The sequence below is a fragment of the Perca flavescens genome, chromosome 22 (genome assembly GCF_004354835.1).
Source record: "Perca flavescens isolate YP-PL-M2 chromosome 22, PFLA_1.0, whole genome shotgun sequence".
NCBI classification, from domain to species: Eukaryota; Metazoa; Chordata; class Actinopteri; order Perciformes; family Percidae; genus Perca; species Perca flavescens.
The window spans coordinates 14,301,442-14,320,223 of record NC_041352.1 but is presented as its reverse complement, the minus strand read 5'-3'; the positions used below and the strand labels follow the sequence as shown (position 1 = coordinate 14,320,223).

At 43.0% G+C, this 18,782-nt stretch overlaps 2 protein-coding genes across 8 annotated transcripts in view; both read right to left on the bottom strand.

Annotated features, from left to right (window-relative positions):
* Positions 1-325: 325 nt before the first annotated feature.
* Positions 326-4,572, bottom strand: prdm14 (PR domain containing 14). Its single transcript, XM_028569892.1, has 8 exons — positions 3,948-4,572; positions 3,607-3,660; positions 3,339-3,499; positions 2,952-3,222; positions 2,649-2,851; positions 2,066-2,167; positions 1,094-1,313; positions 326-587 (listed from the first exon to the last, which is right to left on the bottom strand). Exons 1-8 carry the CDS (start codon positions 4,570-4,572, stop codon positions 418-420), a joined length of 1,806 nt encoding a protein of 601 aa, XP_028425693.1. The 3' UTR covers positions 326-417.
* A 2,120-nt stretch (positions 4,573-6,692) lies between these two features.
* Positions 6,693-18,782, bottom strand: part of ncoa2 (nuclear receptor coactivator 2) — a 76,561-nt gene continuing 64,471 nt past the window's right edge. For 5 of the 7 annotated variants that reach the window (XM_028569013.1, XM_028569014.1, XM_028569011.1 and 2 more), the window contains 11 exons: positions 17,100-17,298; positions 16,719-16,925; positions 16,069-16,275; positions 15,420-15,549; positions 15,014-15,188; positions 14,623-14,919; positions 14,136-14,213; positions 13,501-13,957; positions 12,448-12,625; positions 11,176-11,380; positions 6,693-9,947 (listed from right to left, as the gene is read on the bottom strand). In XM_028569013.1, coding sequence (XP_028424814.1) covers positions 9,936-9,947; positions 11,176-11,380; positions 12,448-12,625; positions 13,501-13,957; positions 14,136-14,213; positions 14,623-14,919; positions 15,014-15,188; positions 15,420-15,549; positions 16,069-16,275; positions 16,719-16,925; positions 17,100-17,298 — 2,145 coding nt within the window. In that variant the 3' untranslated portion in view covers positions 6,693-9,935. The remainder of the gene's footprint in view (positions 9,948-11,175; positions 11,381-12,447; positions 12,626-13,500; positions 13,958-14,135; positions 14,214-14,622; positions 14,920-15,013; positions 15,189-15,419; positions 15,550-16,068; positions 16,276-16,718; positions 16,926-17,099; positions 17,299-18,782) is intronic. The other 2 variants (XM_028569016.1, XM_028569017.1) reach the window with 2 other exon arrangements.

Below are 18,782 nucleotides of genomic sequence, written 5' to 3'. Positions count from 1 at the left end.
CCAACGTAATAATAATAATAATAATAATAATAATAATAATAATAATAATAATAACCGTTGTTATAATAATGCAAAATCATTGCAGATTGAAAGCTTTAAGCCACAAAACAGAACACATATTTTAACATATTATCAATAGATTTAGACACATTTTTTCCAACAATTTAAATTATGATGAGCCTTAAATAGACATAGAACATTTTCTTATCTTAATCTGCATTTACATAAAGAAAAACCACAAGATTCTACCTTATTGTAGGCCATATTTATTAATCTCTCATGGTATTACCAAACTGTTCCTATATAGATGTAGTCTTTTGTGATATTTTTAGCCTATCGTCTAAAATCCTCCACACAATTAGAATAGTTTTCTTTGTCAGGTTTACTGAGTAGGCTACAGTTGAGCTCAGAGAGAGACTAGTTCCAGGGCCGATATTCTGGATTTAACTGGTTAACTGTTAACCCGGTGTAAGGACAGTTTTGTCCGGCGTTCTTCTGTATTTTTGGATTGTCCTTCAACACGGTGTCCTCCTGTAATCCACTCCCTGGAGAAGACGGAAGAACCGTGCTGTCCAAGATGTGCCTGTCTGCAGAGCGAGAAATTGGCTCAATAAAATAAACAGTTTTCAAGGCGGAAGCAATGCAATTTGTTTTATTTTGCAGCCTAAAATATGTATTCTTCAGTATTGATAAGAAAGTGACAAAAAGCTGCTTATGGATCAGGGAAGAAACCAACACCATAGCCTTTAACAGACTGCATTTTTTAAAGCATTCATTCCTACACATTTGCCGCCATTTGAAGACACGAGTCCCACATGTATGGTAATAACACATTTGCCTTATAGAGGTGATATTAGTCTAAATGGTATACTTCTATTCCTCTGACTTTTCGATTGTTTAAATGACTTTAGCCTAATTTTTTAGGCTACCTTGCATTTGTTATATCACTTCAAATAACCAATTTCGAATTATATTCACAAAATAAAAAGATAAAAAGAAACTTGGGTGAATCTGCCATATAATAATGCTAAATTCAATCGGGATCCTGTGAGGCCCATAACTCCTATATATTGTTTTTAAAAAATGTTCTTACTTTTGTGACTTTCCATGTGATATTTAAATTCCCGTTCCTCCTGAAAAGACGCTCCGCACAGGTCGCAGGGAAGGGGCTTGTCCTTTGCGTGGGTCCGCCTGACGTGGCTGTCGTGGGCGGCGTGGGAGGCGAAGGCCTTCCCGCAGTGCTTGCACTTGAAGGGCCGCTCTCCGGAGTGCTGGCGGATGTGTGTTCGCAGAATACTGGAGGCAGTGAAGGCCTGGGGGCGGGGGGGATGAACACATTTTAGTAGGTGAAGAGTTTAGCAATTGCATTTTATACCGTTTAATGACTTTATGTAACGATTATAATACATTTTGTTTCCGCTTTCTTTTCAGCGTCCTCAGCTCTAAAGCCTGCGACCCTCCGGTCTCTTGGCCTAGGCTACTGCTTACATTGTCCCGATAAGGAGAGAGGGGATTAGGTTAAACAAAACCTTCTCCGGGTGCATAAAAGGGGGGAGGACATCGAGAAGAAATGACAAAAAAACTTCTGCTCATTCCACGGGCCGTAAATTAAAAGTATAATCTCGGCAGACAAAAGGGTGGGTGTACATCTGGCGATAATTAGCATGTAAGTGTCTCAGCGGAGCGTGCCCTTCAAAAGCAACAATAATGAGGGGCTCGCGCCAAATTCACCGTGAAACGAGGAAGCACTAAATGGATCTAAAATGCGGGCTGCGGGTTTTAAAAGATGCGTAGAAGAAGAGAAGTGAGCAGGAGTAGAAGGAAACAAAACATTCATGACACACACTTCCATTAAGTCTGGAGCGGAAACAAGGAGACGTATGGCTCTTCTGTTCAGCAATAACGATGTAACTTAAAATAAATAAAAACAAGTACTGAATTTGAGTTTAAAATAATATTTATTTAAAGAATATTTCAGTTTAAAGTAGTAAAAAGTAAACAGTCACCAAATAATTAATATGCTTACTTCTGATAAATGTGGCACAATGTATAAAAGGCTTCTTACCTTATTGCAGTAGACACACTTGTATGGCCGTTCTCCAGAATGCACCCGCATGTGTTTGTTGAGACTGGACGACTGGGAGAAACTCTTTCCGCACACTGAGCACTGCGGATCAGACAAATTAGAATGGGTAAAAGTTATTCAGCCAGTTCAATTTGTCATATCTTTTTTGGAAGTCAAACTAACTTTAAATAATTAAAAATTTTTGTGTGGAAGAGTGTATCCCCATTTGTTGGATTCTGTTGTGTATTATGTATAATAGATGTATACAAGTTTCTATTTTTTTATTTGTTTACCTATTTTTGATGATACTGTGCAGTTTTGATGCTTTAGGCTATATGGTTACCAACAACTAAAGGACTTAAAGTATTTTGCCTTTTTACGAGGCCTAATAAAAATCTGAAGCATCCGTTTCTAAGAGACGCTGGATAGGGAGCTGTTCTTTCAGCACCACATCAACTTTTGCATGCTCTATCGACTTTACTGCGTGACGCAAAAATGCAATGATGTAATGGTCTGCAGAATGGGGATGGTATGGATGCCCTGCACTAAATGCAACACACATGCACACGCACAATTTCAGTACCTTGTGAGGCCTGTGTTTTTCGTGAACGTGTAAAATGTGGATCCTTAATCTGTCTCTCTTCTCGAAAGATCTGTTGCAGAGGTGACAGGGGAACTTCCTGTCGCCCTGGTCCACGCAGCGCGTGTACTTCAGATGCTTGTCTCTGTAGTACTTGTATGCAAACACCTTCCCGCACCTATCACACTTGAAACCATCACCAGTATCTGGGGAAAATATAGAAAAAAATCATGTTAGCACGGTGGTAAAAACTAACCAAAGGAGCGTTGAGCAAAGATTCAAAGCAACACAAGGTTCGACTCTGACCTTCTGTGAGAGGAACCACGGTGCTGTCCTCTCTGTGGTCTTTCAGGGTGAGAGGGATGCCGAGGAACTGCATGTAGCAGTCTCCATACCACACCAGGAGCTCCTGCCCTGGCCGGATCTCTTTGCAGGCCTCATAGAAGATCTGATCCTGGACCTGTACAGCAATGAGGTTCTGCTCCTCTGGGAAACGAGCGCACTTCACTAACGACATCCAGTTCCCTGAGCCTCCCCTGCCGTCAACAAAATGACTCAACCGGCCGTTTTCAAACACCTGACGGAGGAAAATAATGTTTTAGGGTTAGAGTTAAATAGATCAGACCATTTTTTTTTTGATTGGCTATAGATCAAACTTGGAACAGGACTTTGGAGATAATTGCAACACATTACCTCCCACATAAGAGTGTTGTCGTCGTATGTCTTAATCTCGCTGGTATTGACCATTTTTCCTTGGAAAGGTCCGAAGCGCGTCCCTTTGGGGATGCTGCTTTTGTCTGTGAAAACTCCACAGTGTGAGACGTTTCCCCAAACTGCCTGGACGATGGTCAACCCTGCAACACCGTGTCAAAGCAGTGTCAAATCTCAGCCAGTGCCATCACGATCATTCAGGTACACAGAATTAAAGGTGATTTATGAAAAGTGAGTTGGCAGGTCTTACCCTCTGGAAGTTCAAGTGTTTCTTTGTCCAGTGAGAGAACGCGAGAGCCAGATACTGAAAAAGAAAGCAAACACAAATGAACACAATTCATGGGTTCGTTAATCCAATTTCTGCGGGAATTTAAGCAGGTATTGGTGACTAAATATTATTATTATTTGTTAAAAATGATAAGCAATTTAGTCAAGAATAATAGTAGACTGATCTCCACATATTTTTAGACATGTCTAGGGATTATTTTCCCTTGCTTGATGAGAAAACCAAGGCCAAAGAATGCAGTTTTATCTTGTCATTTATAAATCTAAATCCAAATGAACATCCAATAACTTAAGCACAAGTCTCACCTGACTTATCGGGCAGGGCCAGCCCTGATATAGCGTGACCCACGCTGCGCTCCTGGCTGCCGGAGTAACCGTAGAGCACCATGAACAAGTCATCCTCGCTAAAATTATAAGACGTGCGCGTTTTTTCTTGCGATAGGTCCGCGCTCCGGAGGCGAAATAGACTCTCTTTAGGCGGTGAGCTGGCAGAAGAGGAGGCACATGAGGACCTTTCACTGGCCGGGCTGTTGAAGTCAGAGGACAGCGGACCAGCGGCGTGCTCGGTCACCACAGCAGCCAGCTCCTCTGGTTTGGAGTACAGCGGGTGTCCGGCCAACATCTGGCTGAGGTAGGGGATGCCAGAGGCGCTCAACATGTGTTCGTGCAGGACCGAGGCGTGGTGGTGGAACGGAGGGGCTCCGCCGTGCAGGTAGAGCGGCATTGATGCCTGGGTGTCCGACACCAGGCGACCGAGGGACTTGAGCGGGTGGAGGAGGCTGTGAGTCCGCGGGAAGAAGTCCATGTAGTGGTGGGGGCCGGGGAGAGGGGCAGGGTAGAAGCCTCGAGCGGGACTGGCCTTCAGCATGCCGGCTTGGTAGCAGCTCTTGTCCTTCAGCACTACAGGGATGCTGGACAGGGACACCGACATGACAGCACGGTGAAGCAAAGGTTTCAGTGGAGACGGTAGTGTATCCTGCAGGGGATGGAAGAGAGAAGAGAGTGGGGGTGAGTTATAAAAGTTTAATGCAAGGAATCTAAAAAAAGGACACATGACATCAAGAGAGGTTGACCACACCTGAATTGATTTTCTTTCTTTTTTTTTTTTTTAAATCTGAGTAAGCCTTTAGTTTGGTAATTCAACCAGTGTAATTTCCCCTAAGACAACAGAGGTTCAACTAATGTAATAAACGTAGTGTAATTGAATAACCCTTAATTGAAATTGACGGAAACTACAAATCCTGATAGGAAATTAAGATCTGGAAATATAATAAGCAAAATTCGTTATTGAGAACAAGTGACACGATGTTTATATGTTGTATTAACACAACATATCTTTTTAATGAATCTAGCTCCACGACAACATACCCAGAATTTATGTTTTAATCAAACCAATCAAAACCTCACACAAATATGGACTACTGCAGATGAAAATATTTAACACTAGCTATTGCATAAGTAAAAGCAGTCCACAGTGAAATTGGACAGCCGATTTTGCAGTATTTCCAGCTGAGAGGTCACACACCAGACACACATCAGATGTTCATCAGCGACTTTAAATGACCGGCTGGAATGTGTGTGTGTGTGTGTGTGTGTGTGTTTTTAGGAACCGTTTACCAATCAGCCAGTAAATAGAGAGACAAATCAGGGTCATGACACTCTAATTAAAGAACAGTCGGCCGGAGCAGAGGTCATCATTAATGAAGCTTTTTATAGACTTTGCAATTACCGTCATAAAAAAAGGTATCAGCAGGGAAAATGTGGGAGCAATATATGGGCTAAAAGTAATTATTAGGCTATAATCAAGACAAATAAGACTAGAATTTAACAGAAGAGAAATTAAAAGGACTAAAGATAGGAGCGTGTCACTTGTGCGTAATTTCAAACTTCTGCAAAAACAACTTGGACTAATCGTATAGTATTTTTAAAAAGAAAATACAAATACAAATAGGCCTATCGCATAAAAGAGTGATTCACAAGTAACTCAGGGAGTACCATCGAGTGTAATTTCCTATATAAAGGTGCAGCAATTTAACGTACATTGGAAAAAGAAGCTTACCTTGTTAAATAAATTAGAGAGGTTACACAGTCATGTCCACAGGCTTCAGTTTGAACAACCTCCCGTGGATGAAATCAAACACAGCCGACAAAATCTCCAAAATGTGCAGATATAAGCGCAGCAGGTCGAAACTCGTATGCGCTGCAGGAACCTTTCTCTCTGACTTTACGGTGGTCATTTGAGGGCATCTATACTGTATACTGTACACAGTCAGGTCTGCTGCAGAAGATGCTTCCCAGCACCTTCTTCCTATTGGCCAGGAATCAGCTCATGCATCTCAATGTCCCATAGGAATCCATTTTCTTAGGGACAACCCACCCCGTTAACTTCTCCACTGCTTTCTCTGCTACAATGAGGCCCAAACATTTCCATATGAGTGCCCCAAAACACACACACACACACACACACGATTGTATCTGAGGGACCCCTGTGGAGTGTAGATGTGTGTTGTTATGACTTGGATGTGGTGAATTAGGAAGAGAGAAAAGAATGGTCCAGATAGGAGTTTATCGGCTTAATCTCTCTCACTGCTCCAAACTTCATTAAGAAAATGAATAAAACTGATGGTCGGCTATTTAGACCGCACATTATACTGACCGGGTCTTGTCACTGACTTTTGTTGGCTAATTCTATTGTATTATAGTTTGTGTTTTGGGCTACTTTTTCTTGTTGAGTTTGTGTATACTATCTGTAAAAGGACATAGGCACGGGCATCGCAAGCTAGTTTAGGCTACAGGCAAAACATTCAATAAATAAACTCCTAATTTGTGGGTTATTCGCATTAAATTACACTGAATGCACGAACCCAAAAAGAAAAACTCGCTAAACTCTGTGGCGATTTTCAATGTTAACTTAAAATTAGATTTTTTACTTACCATTTTTTTACTATAAACATATTACTTATTTGTAAGTTTTTATATATTAGAAAATGCAATGCATGGAGGCCTTACATTTTCTTTTACGCTCAATCATATGAAATAAGACTCACTCGATTAAATACTGCAATAACATAATTCTTTATTTACAAGGCAAATAGCATCAGCGAAGCCATATTAGTTCACAACTTGCATAACTGTGGTTTTAACTTCTCTTGTATATCTAATTTTGCATAAAACGCTCACACACACACTAGGGGTACAAAGGTGGATGCGGGTATACAGTGTGATTCCTGTGAACAATGCAGAAGAAAAAAAATATTTGGGGAAAACACAACAGTAAGCTTTCTTCAGAAAGTCCATATAGTATATTACATATTGCTTCAATATCCATATGTATCATCTTTTCCATACAAACAGTGGGAGGGGAAAAGAAATAACAAGAGTCTTCAACCCAACACAGAACAGAGAGCAATGATGAGAGTTCAACTGGGACTGAGTCTCCAGCAACTGAGTTGAGCTATGATGCACCCATATTATACACAAGTCATTATACAAATTTATACAGACAGGGGTGTAATGTACAAGAAGGAGAACGGACGAAATCTAAGGCATTATGCTAGGGTTTGTAGCATTTCAAGGTTGCATCTTAGCTCTAAGAAATTGGCAGACAATACAAAAGGGCATTTAAAGTTTTTTAAAACCATGAGTTAAAAACAAAAAATATTTTTCGTTTAGTGGGTCCAAAGCCTGGATATTTGTTAGGGGCAAAAATCATTTATTTGCACCTGTCCTCATTATAAATGCTAAAAAAAATGCATTGCTACCACATGGCTTTAAATCTTTTCAAAATCTTGACAATCTTTGGAAATTTTCAAAGGGCTGTGAATCATTTTAAATGACTCAAAAAGGCTTGTTCTGCGCGACTGTATGATACAATCAAAACAGCATTTATCAAAAAAAAAGTGTGATCTCCTGTAGGCCTACAGCAAGACAACTGCAGGACATCTGCAATGATGACAACCAAAACATTAATGCAGACTTTCGACACAAAGATGACTCGCTACAGCTTCAAATTTCCTTTACACAAGAGGCAAAAAGAAGCAACAGCGGGAAACTTTCTATCTAAATGCCGAGAAGAGCATGGTGTAAGTGTACACCACCACCTTGTCAACATGTTGAGATAAACACCATCAGTCACCAACATAGGCCTTTAATGACAATACATTCAGAATGATTCTTCCTGTTTTATGCTGCAACCATCCACTTTAGGACCCTGCTAAGTGACATCATACATTTATTTTCTGTGGGCCTCAAAGCATGCTAACCAACAGGTCGTCTCTCACTACGAAAATAAAAGCTGGTAGAATTCAGAAATCCAATTTGAAAAGTGAGGATTATTTGGCTTGCTCCAAGTTTGTCCTGGGTTAAAATAGTTTGATATAAAAAGTGTTGTTTTTGAGAAAAATGTACTTTTGAGGTTAGAGAAGATGAGTTGCTTTAGATCTTGTGAGGTCAAACCCACCCCTACTGGGGCACAAGAATAGCATGTCATTACTGAACACTTTATAGTTGAACTGCCTGAGGTCATAAAATATGGCTAAGTGTCTGTCAGAGCAGGTCTCATGAAGCGTGCAGTCTTAACTCTGACCTCTGCTATAGAGGAGTGGCTGGAGGCAGAGAGGGTGCGTGTCAACAAGGGGATCACAAACTACTTCCCTCTCCAGGCCTCAGCCAATGCTGCATAATCTAATGGGAACACTGTGTGGGTGGATGTAGACTTTCTTGGTACAAACTGCAATAAAAAACTGTGTTTAATACTGCATCCAAACGTGGAGCAAAAATGTATCCTTTTTATTCAGGAAACTGTACAAAAATTACAAAAAAAAAAAAAAAAAAAAAAAAAAAAAGAGATTCTCAAGTAATCGTTATTGCTTGTTTACATCACACCAGAACAGTTTGCACCTAGCAGCTTGTATGAAGCATTTTTCACTCCAGACAACATAGAAAGCACACTTCTGTTATTTTTTTGAGTTATTGTATGGCTGTGTTGAATTTTGTATTTGTTTTTTTTTTTTTTTTTGTGGTGTTCTATGCTAAAGGCAGAGAAGCAAGCGTTAATCTGTACACTGTATACACAGCACACCCCCTTACAACCCCTCCCACCCCCACCCGTCTGCATCGTACCAGAACATCTGAACGTGAAGACTCCCACTCCACGTCCCTAAAACAAAAACGAAAAAGAAAAACCCTGCTCCGCTTCAAGAGGCAGTTGTGACCAGACGGGGGAACCAAACCCTAAGGAATAAAATAAATAGGAACGAAAATGTTTTACTTATTGGTATGTACAATCTCTGTAATTCATTTTAAAACCATATATGATTTTGACATCTTCTTCTGAAACTACAGGACCAAAGTATAATCCATTATTCAGGTTAATAGAAGAATCTTCTCAGAAAGAATACAACCATTACAGTTAAAATGATAAAAAAAGTGCCTCTTTCACACTTTTAGAAATCTTTTTCATGTTGCTACTAGGATAAAGTATCATCTACAATAATTAAATTAATCTATACAGAAAAATAAAACTTAATTTAATACACTATATAAACCTCTTGACTAAATTAGTCTAATCATACAACTCACCATTCCACTCAAACCATTCTTCTGCAGTGTTTTTCAAGATCAGTTTTTTCAACCATATCTTCATTCTACATCTTAATTCTCACAACAAGAAAAAACAACAACTAAAATAATAAAATAAAGAACAGCAAAAAGGCAAAACCGGCTAAGTGTTTGAGCTCCATCCATAAATTTAAACAACTTGGAGTCTTTGCTGCCATCTTGGAACTATGTGGAAATGTCACAAATGTGTGAGCAAGGTAGGACATAAAAGAAAAATCAGTGTATGTCATTTTTGAGATGAGATTGTAAATGGCCGCTGTCCACTGAGAGGAATACATTCATCAGAACAAGGGATCCCACCCACTGCTGCCCCCTAAGGTCAGTGTCCCCCACCAGGAGTCCTACAATAAGTCACACTACGGTGAATGCAGCTGGACAGGCAGACAGACTGGCTTATCACGAGGCTCTCCTCCAGGAGGGTTAGGCATGTTGGACAGAGATCCTCCATCCTTCCCCAGCCCTCTTCACTCTCCTGGGTCTGTTCAGGGACAGGCTCTGTCGAGGAGGCCCAGCTGGGACAGACGGCAAACTTGGGCTGGGGATACGGGGTCAGGGCACAACCTGGCTGGTCCAAGGGGGCAGTCGGTTGGTTACATGTTTGTACAATTTTTAAAGGGCCGACTCGCTCCTTGCTCCAGCTGATCACTGAGGTTCAGGTTAAGACCTCCATGAGGGTCAACAGTACTTCTGCAGGGAAACAACACATACAAGGTCACAACTTGTAAAGCATTTAATAAATAAACAATTCAACAGAACACATGAACTTGCAGAACTTGAACTTGTCTGGAGTAAATCAGCCACATGTGCAAAAGACAAACAATTAGAAACCATCTAGGGAAACACCATCAAGCCAAAAACAAGTCAGTAAATCACAAAAGTCTGCACTAATGGCCAAACAGTAAATAATTGAAATAATCTAAGTGCCAATATATTTCTATAATCCTGGAAGGAGGATACATCAAGTGACAGATATACTGGTATGTTACAAGTCTGAAGTGCAGACAATCAAACAGCAGCACCTTGGTTAAATATTCATGGCCCTTTATTGGGCTTAAAAGCATCACGGACAACAACAGTGCATTTCACATACCAAGCTAACAATACCGAGGAGACAAAGGAAGAAGGATTAACGTGGTTGGCATTAAATACTCACCAGAAATGGAGTGCTGACAAAAGGGGAAATGTTTGTACTTTTGCCTGATTTTCATTGAGTGACTGAGGTCAGTTGTCGTGCAAATGACTTGTCATCTCACCAAATCAAATTTGATTAAGCTTGTGTATGTGTGTAGAGAGTACGTAGGTTTGACAGATCTGTGCCATAAGGAGTCAAGTTTTTCATGTTAAGCGAACCAGCTGTTTGAAGTTCAGACAGGCCCGCACTATATAGTCTAAATGGTCTGGCTCTAAAGTGCCTGCTGCTAATTACATCATTGCCCTCTAAGTTCAAGTGAAGTATCAGAACTCCAGCTAGAGGAGTTACATAAACTGCTGAGTGAATTATTCACTAGCACGGCTGTTCAATAAGTGTACCCAAACACTTAGGGTCTTACGATAAGACAAACCCAGACATAGGCAGCCAGGAGAAAGAAAGACAAACCTTTTAGTTTTTAGTCCACCCTGATTACTGTATAAAACTGAAAGAGGTCAATTTTGTTAACCTCTAAGGTTAATCCCTGAAAGTGTCTGATATATATTCCCACAAGGGGCTAACGTAAAGGGTCACCCTGAGGATATTACTGGGCCACTTCAAAACCTCTAATTTGGTCGGGCCATGCTTAGCACATGAAACACTTGATAACAGCAAAATACATTATACGTTTTTCTTTGGGAAATTCTAGTTACTACCACTTCTAAAAGTGTCTACATTTTTACCCCATTTAGAGAATTAATGTGCCAGTATCTGCCCTGTATTTACCTGTTCTTGCCCCATGGAGGGCAAGCCGGGTGAGGGCCCTGAGGCCATGGATGTGACACTCATCTGTCCGGCCATCTGGCCCATGCTGCTGGTTGCCATGTTGCTGGCCATGGAGACGTTGTTGAGGTTCATGCCATTGCCGTTGTACATGTTGCTGTTACTCTGCTGGGTGAACTGTGGTGATGCTTGCTGCTGTGAGAACATACTGAGGAGAGGAGATGGAAAGAAAAAAAGTTGGCATCGAGTCAGTGAGTAAGTAGTCTTGCATTGCCAGACCTGTCAGCACTGCAGTATTGTCTGGCTACGCCACTCATCTATTCTGGGATAGAGGGAAGAAACACTCTGGTTTGTTTGTATTTCACAACTGCCCTGGGTGGCGCTAAAGCTTGTTTTATGGTTCTGCCTAGGCTCCACGCACAGCTTTCGACGTAGCCTACGTAAGTGGTCTGATGTTTAAACTTGTGCGCTGGTGTGTGTGTCGAGCCGGCGTGTGTGTGTTTGTGTGTGTGTGTGTGTGTGTGTGGGGGAGTGGGTGGTAGAGCGAGGGAGAAGTGAGAGAGTGACGGCGATTAGCTTCGGAGTGAGTACCGACTCTAGAGTCATAGTGAGAGAAACAAAGTGTCTCCCCTATGCTTTCTGACCCTGGTGGGAAATCTTTAGCAGGAAAAGTTAACCCTCTCCTTGATTTCATGTTGTTTATGGGGAAGGAGAACCAGGAAATGAGTTGGGGGAAACACAACCCTACCAAGCTGCGGCCGAGCGACATTTTTCGAGAGGTGCACGTCAGTCTACGGCGTAGGGTCTAGCGTAGACGCAGAGGGGTCTGCAGGGTTACGCCATCGATTTGACGCAGAAGCATAAAACGGCCTTAAGCCCCGGGTGCAGCAACAGTGGCCATGCAAAATAGATAGCGAGATAGCAGAAAGAGTGAGGCTTTATCCCAGCAATGTACATCCGTTGAGCCAGACTAGTGACTCACACAGTATGCTGTAGCTTCAACATAAGCCCCGTTTTTTGCTTACATTTCATTAGCTATAAGCAGTTCCTGTTTGCACTTCACTCATGAACAGACTGTCACTAAATCATTTTGATGGCTAAGAAATAGGAAAAATGTGAGGATTCTTTCGAGGATTTCGAAAACTATTTATGGACATATACCTGCAATGGTTATCAGAGATATTGATATCCTTGGTAAGAGTAAGTTGCACTGATTCTAAAGAGTCTAATCAGGCATTAAGGGTTAATTGGGGAGAAAGTGCCATCTATCTTTACCTGTTGCCTCCCATGTTGCCCTGTGGCCAGCCATTCATGTCAGGGGAGCCCTGGAAAGCAGGATTTCCTTGGCCCTGCTGCATCATTGGGGACTGTGTGTGGGCCATGCGAGGAGAAAGCAGGGGGCTCTGTGGTGTGCCGGGACCTCCAAAGCCTCCGTCTGCCTGTTGGCTCATACCTGTGGTGGAGGCATCAAGAAAGGTCAACTTGACTAAAAACCAATGTACCGAGTGGAGGAGGGGAGTAAATGTTAGCATTCCACGTAATTTACACAATCATGCCACATAAAGATGAACATTTGGCAGAGAATGAGCAACTGAGCAAACATGATGATTAGTGTGACTGAAGACTGTTAATTCCAGTCTGCATTCAGGAGTGTTGACAGGCAGTTCATATTTCCTACATGCACGTAAGCAGTCGACAGGCAAGGAACTAGGAAGAAAGAGAATAAGGAGATGGCTTAGGAGAAAAGGGAAGAGAGAAGTAATGTCTCGCTCTGTACGAACCCACGGGCCAGAATCAGATTAAGGAGTGAGGGATAAATCAAACATGTCATTATACAACTCAAGTATCAGTGTTATACTAGATTATTAGATTAGGTCCAGATTACACGCAATGCTGTCAGACCGACAGGTACAGCGTTGATTATTGCTCTGCCTGCTCACAATCTTGAGTCCGGTGTCAGTGTGTATCCTCAGTTAGGCTTTGATTATTGTGCTCATGGTGCCCTCTGGTGGAGCAAGAGTGTATAGCCAGGACACCATTTTGGACAGTGCACAAAACAATGAGAGACATATAATCAGACTTCCTGGCAACTACTTGTATGTAATAGAAAAACAATTGAGGAGTAAAATATGTAGCATGACTTGGATCATTCAATGTCAGCTGATTAATGCAGTCATCAGTGCATAACGCTACAAATCAGATGATTGCCGCTCCTAAAAAGCATGTGATGCTGTTCAAAAGAGACACATCAACACACAGACACAATGGCATACACACACACAGGTTGTAAGGTGAAGTGTGTGGTAAGCTGATGTGTGGGAGCAGTACCTGAGTTGGGAAACTGAAAGGCACTGTGCTGCATTTGGGGGCTGAGTACTGCCCCGTACTGTCCGCCCATCATGTTTGTGTTTCCCATCATCATCTGGGAGGAGGAGGAGGTGGAGGAAGAGGAGGTGCCATGCATATGGAGCTGAGGGTTGGGGGGGAGAGAGGGCAGGCTGGGGGAGAGAGGGGAGGAGAAGGGGCTGGTAGGGGGAGGTGATGAGGCCAGGCCTGTACTGGTACCGTAGCTGGGCGGGTAGGGGAACTGCTGGGGGTTGGCCTGGGGCATCCTGGGGTTACTCATGCCTCCGGCGGCCATGTTGGGAGGCAGGTTGAGGCCCTGGGCCCTCATGGCCATGCTCCTTTGCTGCTGGACCTGCTGGGCCTGCTGCTGCCTCTGTCTCAGGTGATTACTCAGCAGCTGCCGCTGATGCTGTGCCAACATCTGAGCATTGATGGTCCCCTAGAGTTGGGAGTGGAACGATGTGTAAGAATAGAGGGACACAAAAAACAAAACATCTCCTTGTGCCTCTACAACACAACAAACTAAATTTACTTCAAGCCATCAACAAACCAAACACTACCTAGAGATATAACAACATATCTGTGCAGACAGATTATGTGATGGTGCAGTGAGCTACCTGGTTTGGAGCACTGGCTCTAAGAGGTAGGTTCACATTTGACACACTACTCATCTGAGTCATCATTGGCTGACGGTTCTGGTGGGACAAGAGACAGAAGACAAGGTTAAGAAAAACACCAGCGAATTGGAAACATCTTTGAAATGCTTAAAGACGTAGTGCTCCAGCTAGTAAATAGTTAAAGAATACAAACAAAAAACTATCAACACAAGAACTATCCTACATGAAACCATGTAGATTAAAATGATATTCAAGTAAATGCCATGAAAGACCAGCAGATGGCAGGTGGACCTAAATGTCGCAACTATTCCTTGTGTGCACAGAAGACTTGCCAAAATGTCAACCTCAAGGATAATTACACAACTCCCATCTGCATGTTTAGTCACACAGCTACTGACCAAACAGCGTGGTTACATCAGAAAGACTAAAAAACTAAATGGACAGGATCACTTCCAGCAGTGTCATGCCAGTCTAGTTGCACATGTACCTGCTGTGACTGTAGCCGGTGCTGGAGCTGTAGTCGCAGTGCGTTGGGCTGATTGGGGACGACCCCAGTGGGCCTGAGACCCGGCCGGGCCTGCATCCTCATCATGGGGTAACCCGGGCGTGGACCTATCTGGCCAGCCATGGGGTGAAAACCTGGTTCTTGCATGGGGGCACCAGGGTAGCCCCTTTGGGTCATGTGGGATTGTGGGGGACCAAATTGCTGTGTATACATGGGGGGCTTTTGGTCTATCATCATGGAGGGGTCCTGGGAGAACTGGTCCGGCTCCAGTGATTGGTTCTGAAACAGGCAGCCACAGAAACAGATAACAATGTAGAGCCATAAGACAATCATAAAAAGTCACTAAAAACACTAAATGTCATGGTAATCTCACTTGTTCTACCAGAGCAGGGATCCCCAGAGCACGATCAATCTCCTCCAGGCCATCAAAATCTTTTAGTGCAGTGTACAGCTGGGACATCAGAGCCCCCTCGTCTACTGCACTGCCATCAACAGAGCCGTGCCCAGTACTACACAGCAGTTCATCCTGAGGCACGGAGTGCACCGGCCTGGGCAGAGAGGAGACGGAGAATATAAATATTTATTTATATATTTTCTAAATGAAAAGATTTTTTTCCCCATTGTAAACCATAGAAAACTGAAATCAGCAATCTAATTACAACAAAAATACTCATATAAGGAAGAATGATAACAAGAGAAATAATAATCTTGAGTAGTGAGACCAGTAAGACTTTTTGGCATCATTAATAACATGTAATGGTAATTTGCGAGGATGTTACCTGGTCTGGTTTACAAAAGCTGTCTGGTCGATGGGCATCATGCTGTCTGGCCAGGGGGCTGTCTGGTTGGGCGGAGCCTGTTGTTGGGAGAAATGATGGCTGACCATACCAATATCCATATCAGGTTGGGCTAAATAGGGGAAAAAACCCAAAACAGTTTAAGGCAGGACAGTAGTCCGTAGACAGTCAATTCTGCAATTTTGAGGAAAACAATATGACAACCTAGATGATGGTCAATATTCTCTTAAACCCAGAACAACCAACACACAGAGCTGGGTTAGATATTACATTAATTATTGAGTGCTGTACTATGGTTAGCCACTGGGTGGCAACCTTTAACACTCAACAGCAATAATATAATAAGGGTAAGTTGAAGTCTTGTCATCTTTGCCTCACCAGTCCCTCTGCATCATGAGTTTTAGAGGGACTAATAATTCAGTAAAGGTGAATCTATAAATGTCTCTCATCAGGTTTGTGTATTAAAATGCTTAAGCACTTGTTATAATCTTAGGAAGACAGGTTAGATGAAGAAACTGGGGCTTTATTGTCATGGATCAATCTGGAATGTACTATATACTGTCATACTGTCACTTAGTTTCCGCTTTTAAAACTCTATGTAACTTGTTTTTAGGGCATACTGGGCTCTCACCATTGGCCATCATTGGGGAATGGAGCATCTGTCGGGGGCCTGGCTGGCTGTTGGGCCTCATGGGAGCACCGTTCAGCCCCATCCTGCCCTGCATGGGACCTTGCTGCCCAGGACCAGGTGCTCCCAAAGGAGGCGCAGAGGCTGAACCCACCCAGCCCTCCTGCTGCTGCTGCATGCCTGGCCGTGGACCACCTGGAGCCATCAGTCCTAGTGGAGCAAACACACAAATGAAGACAAGACACAATGAGAAATGCCTCAGGACAGACCTCAGTAGATGTCCTCTGTCCCCATGATGCAATGGTGCAATATAAGGGGGAAAGCCATCTATGTTGTACGGGGGATGTTTGAGGACTGCTTATATGTGGAAATGACAGTGACAGAAACTTTGTGCCAGTGTGGGTGACTGAAAATTTCCTGTCACAGGAAGTGAGTCACTGTACCATGATATGGCACAGGCTGAGAGAGACACTGAGATAGAGGGGAAAAAAGGTCTTTCCTATTCCAAATTTTGAAAGCAGCACTGTTAACAAAATCATTTAGACTCTTTTTCATTTAATGTACACAACTAAATCAGAGCATGCATCATTTTTTGAAGAGACACTGGTTCAATGGTTAATTTGTTCATCAAGGTGCACAACTGTCACACCCACCTGTGTTCACTATACCGACTTGGTTAGCCATCATGCCGTGACTTCCCACCATTCCTTGCTGCTGTTGCTGCTGCATAAGAGTGTAAGGGCTAGTGGCCCTTATGGGGTACTGTAATGAGGACTGCTGGGGGGACACATTCATGTCCAGAGACACGCTCCTCACAGGTAGACCCCTGCCTGGCTGACCTGGTCTGACACCTGCAAAGCCTGAGGGCAGGAATAAATGGGTTTTAGCCAAATGTGCAACAATGGAAAAGTCAATAATGAAATAGTTAAAACTGTGTCATAGCTTTAGAATCGTATGACCTCATGATGGGAGTATTTTCTGAACACTCTAAAGTTTTAATATCATGAGATCTTCCAAGTAAGTGTGAGACTCACTCGTCGGGCCCATGCCCGTCCCAATGCCCCTGTGTTGCTGCTGCGCTGCCATGGCAGGATTAGTCTCTGACATCTGCAGGATGTCATTGATGATGTTCTGTTTGTCCATGGGACTGGGCAATGAAACAGGCCGCGGCTCACAGAAGAGCTGCGGCTGAGCATTCTGTAGGTCGTTCAGGATGTCATCCAGCTCTGACGACTAGAGAGAAAACAGAGAGACAGAAAGGGAAAGTGTGAAAACAAGAAGAATGAAGAACAGATGAACCACTTAGGCCTCCATTTAGAGAACAACTGACGCTTGACCTGCAGACACACAAACACAAACATACGTGTGAAAGGCATACACATTTACCGACAGTACACTTGGTCTGTAAACACTACAACACTTGCACGAGGAGTCGTTATCTGGTAACAGTAGGCTTGGCCTTGTTTATAATACAGCAGTAACCCCGGGAAAAGAATGGACCACTTTCTATCAAATCTAGGCCACACTTCACTTTGACTTAGCGTATCAGACACATACTACTCCTCGCTTACTGGCTGGCGTTTTCAAAACACACAACTGCTCCCCTTTTTTAAAGTCCACAATTTATACGAACACTATTTTTATCCCCATTGAGTGATAAACACAGAAAAGATGTGGCTACTGAAGCAGCTTTCTACTGAGTAACATGGGAGAGCATCATGAGGCGGCAGGAGTTTGGTTGGTGCCAAAGTTTGAACTAGGGCTGGGCGATATGGAGAAAATCAAATATCACAATATTTTTGACCAAGTACCTCGATATCGTGACAATATTGTAGGGTTGACTTGGTGCTTTCACAAAATATTTACACAACGATATTTACTTCTTGCATCGGGGGGGTACTGGCAGGCGCAATATCACATGTACACAATATCACATGTAGACCACACATTCTAAGTTTCATGTAAATCGGAATAACTTTTGCCAAGATACAACCGTTCACGTTTTAACGGCCACCTACAGGAAGATGTTCCTCCATAACTTGTGTACTGTTTTAGCTATCAAAATTCTTTTGATAACTTTTAGTCACGAGGGTCCACCGAGTCCATAATAGGGATGGGCGATAGAGACGATATGCAATATAAATGATATAAAATTGGCCTACAATAGAGATTTTAATTATATTGCACTATTGCGATAATTCATGTTGATGACACAATCTACCCGCGAAGTTTGGAGCCACGAGCTGCAACCTGCTGCGATGCGTCATCGTCATCTTGAGTAAACATGGCTGAAAGGAGTTGGTGAAAAAGACCGGTGCAACATCCATTATTTGGACTTGGTTTGGATTTAAGCCGCTACAACGGAGCTGTGGTCGAGCCGTACCATGGAGCCTTTCACCAGCCTGACAATTCACTATATAACGGACGACTGGAATCTTGGCAGCCGGTGTTTGCAGATGTCGTACTTCCCCTCTGAACATACGGCTGTGTGTGTGTGTGTGCGCGTGTGTGTGTGCAGCGGCAGAGTGGGACAAAAAAATTTAACGGGAAGTTTACGCCCCCGCACTTACGGGTTGAGCACAGTTTGACCAGCAGGCAGCGGCGCCAGGCCGCCGGATGGTGTTGCTAACAACTTGCAATGTATAACTATTATCAGACCGGCCCACCGGGAAAAGTCCCGTGTGTGTGCGCGCTCATATTAGGCTGCAGGTAAGAAA

Bases quoted from the DNA above. Each gene is read 5' to 3' on its own strand.
- prdm14 (XM_028569892.1), bottom strand. From the start codon at position 4,572: ATGTCGGTGTCCCTGTCCAGCATCCCTGTAGTGCTGAAGGACAAGAGC. The intron at 3,661-3,947 runs GTGAGACTTGTG...TTTCTTTTTCAG, and splicing joins GGCCCTGCCCGATAAGTCAG to TATCTGGCTCTCGCGTTCTC. The intron at 2,168-2,648 runs GTACTGAAATTG...TCTGATCCGCAG, and splicing joins AAAAACACAGGCCTCACAAG to TGCTCAGTGTGCGGAAAGAG.